Source organism: Frankliniella occidentalis, unplaced genomic scaffold (assembly GCF_000697945.3).
Source record: "Frankliniella occidentalis isolate FOCC.00 unplaced genomic scaffold, Focc_3.1 Scaffold102, whole genome shotgun sequence".
Classification (NCBI taxonomy): domain Eukaryota; kingdom Metazoa; phylum Arthropoda; class Insecta; order Thysanoptera; family Thripidae; genus Frankliniella; species Frankliniella occidentalis.
Window position 1 is genome coordinate 520,425 of NW_026267231.1, and position 2,610 is coordinate 523,034.

A 2,610-nucleotide genomic window follows, 5' to 3' on the forward strand; every position below is an offset into this window, starting at 1 on the left:
GGGGGGTGGCTCGTGGAGCTGGCAACAGCACTCTGTCCCCCTCACTCTTTACTCCGTTTTAGACGATGATCGCTAATATGCCGTGCGATTGGTCCACATCGCCCAGGCCGTACGGCAGTGTTGTCTCGTGTGAAGTGGGTGAGCTGGGCGGTATAGAGTCCAGGTGGGCGTGGCGTGGCGTGGCGGGGCCCGTCGGGGGGCGCGCGTGGGGCATAACGAAATGAAATAGCTTCATTAAAGTGAGAGGCGCATACAGCAGCGAGGTGACGTCATGGTCGGCCTGCTGCCGCGCGCCCGTATGCGCCCACCTGGGCCCCCGGGGAGAGAGAGAGAGAGAGAGGGAGGCAAAGCGAGAGAGAGAGAGAGAGAGAGAGAGAGTGCGAGGGGAGGGGAGGGGAGGGAGGCAGCCGGGGGATGCACATCGCTATCGTTGGGGCGGGAGGGGTTGTCGGGACTTGTCGCTCAAACGACGGCCCTCTTTACGTCCGCGCGAGACGACCGCCCCGACGGCTTTTATGACGGCCAACAGCCAACAGGTCCCGGATGGTCCCGGCGACCGCGACCCACCTCAACCAGCGCGCCGGCGCACACGGGTGTCTGTTCGACGTTCCCGTCAAACTGACGTCACCGTATGGCGTCGATTCATGATTTATTGTCGCTTTTGTAACGTCGTTGTCATGTTTTGTGAACTATCGGAATGGTGTATGAAAAGATGAAGGCGTTTTATTTAACCGTCGAGTCGGCGTTACCCCGATGCTGTTACGACATCGATTCAACGCGGCCTCGCCATCGTTTTGCAAACTCCGCGGATTTGGGCGCGCAGGCTGAGCGCCTCAAGATGGCGGCACGGCAGTGCGGCGCGCAGAGCATGTTTCTCATTAAAAAGCTTTTATTACAAACTTTAATCGAGTTGGGGCGCCGTTACCGTAGCTCTCCGGGCCGGCGGGGGTGGAGCCGCGGTGGAGACGGGGGTGGGGGGATCCACGCGGAGAGCCGCCCAGCCCGCCTCGCGAGAACTTGAAACTTTGTAATTGACTTCAAGATTCGGTGGGTGAGGGGTGTGCGTGCGCATGGCTCCTGGAAGGACAATGGGGGTGGGGGGCGGCGCCTCCCCGAGGCAGCAGCCAGGCGGCAGCAGCCCCCGCTGCAGGGGAGGGCGCCAGCCCGGGCGGCAGCCCCGCCATATATCTGTTCGGAAGGCGAAATCCAATTTCAAGGACCGTTAAGAAAATTGTTTCTTATATACAGCATGTCGTTAGCGGGGATACGGCGGGCGGCCGGGCGGAAGGACGGGCGGGCTGGCCTAGCCTCGCTCCGGGCCGCGGGGCAGATCTCGGGGACTCATCTGATGGAGCACTCCCACTTTAATAAAAAGAGGAGGCAAATTTACATAACTGCGAATGAATTCCGAAGACGTTACTTTCTGCTGGCAAGCGGTCGCGGGGCGTTTGAGATTTCTTTTTTTGAGACAGAGAGAGAGGAGTGGGGGGTGGTGAATACCGTGGACCAAGTGCTTGATCTGCTTGCCGTGGGGCTCTTGTGGTGCAGGTCGTCGACACGCGCCTCAGCTCCATCATGGACCACGCCGTCGAGGTCGACGACGGGGACGCGGCGGACGAGGCCGTCCTGGCCCACGTCGCGACCGAGGCGGCGCTGCGGGGCGGGCCGTGCGCCGTGGCGCTGCTGCGCGCGCTGCCCGATAGCAAGCTGGCCACGCTCATGGTGCTGGGCGCCATCACGCTCGCGGCCAAGGGGGCGCTCCAGGCGCCCACGGCCGTCGTCGTGCAGGGCCTGCTCCGAGCCCGCCGGCTGCTCCCCGGCTACAAGGTGGACATTTACCGTGAAAAAAAAAAAATATCTTCGTAAATTTGCAACAGACTTTATAGTTTCGATTTACAAAATATTTTGCACATTTACGACAACCTCTTGCTTGTCTATTAATTCTAGTCGACGCTCAGTAATTGTAGTTTTACAATTCCAAATTGGTATTTTGTTAACACACGACCATGAAAAATTTTCCTGTAACCCTGACAAATACTCATGACAGTGTGTGACAACTAGATTATTAATTTAAACTATTTAAGTTTCCCAATTTGGTCTCTTGCAAATTTTGGAATCTTTCAAGTTTCTAAAAGTTTCTAATGACATTTTTTAGGTGTAACCTATTTAAACATAATAATTACCATTAATAATTTACATTAACTTTTGAAGGTGGTGCGGGAGCACGGCCATACTCGCGTCGTTGAAGTATTTCGGACCTCGCCATACGAGTGGGCGTCCTTGTTCGAGAACTGACGACTGAGACGACTGCTGTGCGCAACTCAAATCGGCAGTTTTGATCACGGTACAAGCTGTTTTTTTTTTTTTTTTTTTTGAAATTCTACTTTGTTGTCCCTTTATTCGTTGTGTGTGCGTTGCAGTGTTCAGGCGGTTCAAGTTGTTGCGCAGTGTGTCCCGCTGCGCCACAGGGTTGTCCCCTCTCACCCCTTCCGCCCCTTCCCTTTCTCCGCCGCATTCTCCCCCGGTTCCTTTCTTTTCCTCTCGCCGTGGATCTTCCCCTCCCTCTCCTCCCTTCTCTGTTTCTCTCCTCCTTACCCCCTCCCCCCCCCC

General features: G+C 56.4%; 1 protein-coding gene across 5 annotated transcripts in view; it reads left to right on the forward strand.

Moving 5' to 3' along the window:
- Window positions 1-2,610, forward strand: part of LOC113202755 (uncharacterized) — a 23,848-nt gene that overhangs the window by 1,207 nt on the left and 20,031 nt on the right. For 4 of the 5 annotated variants that reach the window (XM_052269774.1, XM_052269776.1, XM_026417132.2 and 1 more), the window contains exons 2-3: window positions 1,549-1,827; window positions 2,212-2,344. In XM_052269774.1, coding sequence (XP_052125734.1) covers window positions 1,549-1,827; window positions 2,212-2,295 — 363 coding nt within the window. In that variant the 3' untranslated portion in view covers window positions 2,296-2,344. Of the gene's footprint in view, window positions 1-1,548; window positions 1,828-2,211; window positions 2,345-2,420; window positions 2,605-2,610 lie in introns of those variants that run through there. The other variant, XM_052269775.1, reaches the window with a different exon arrangement.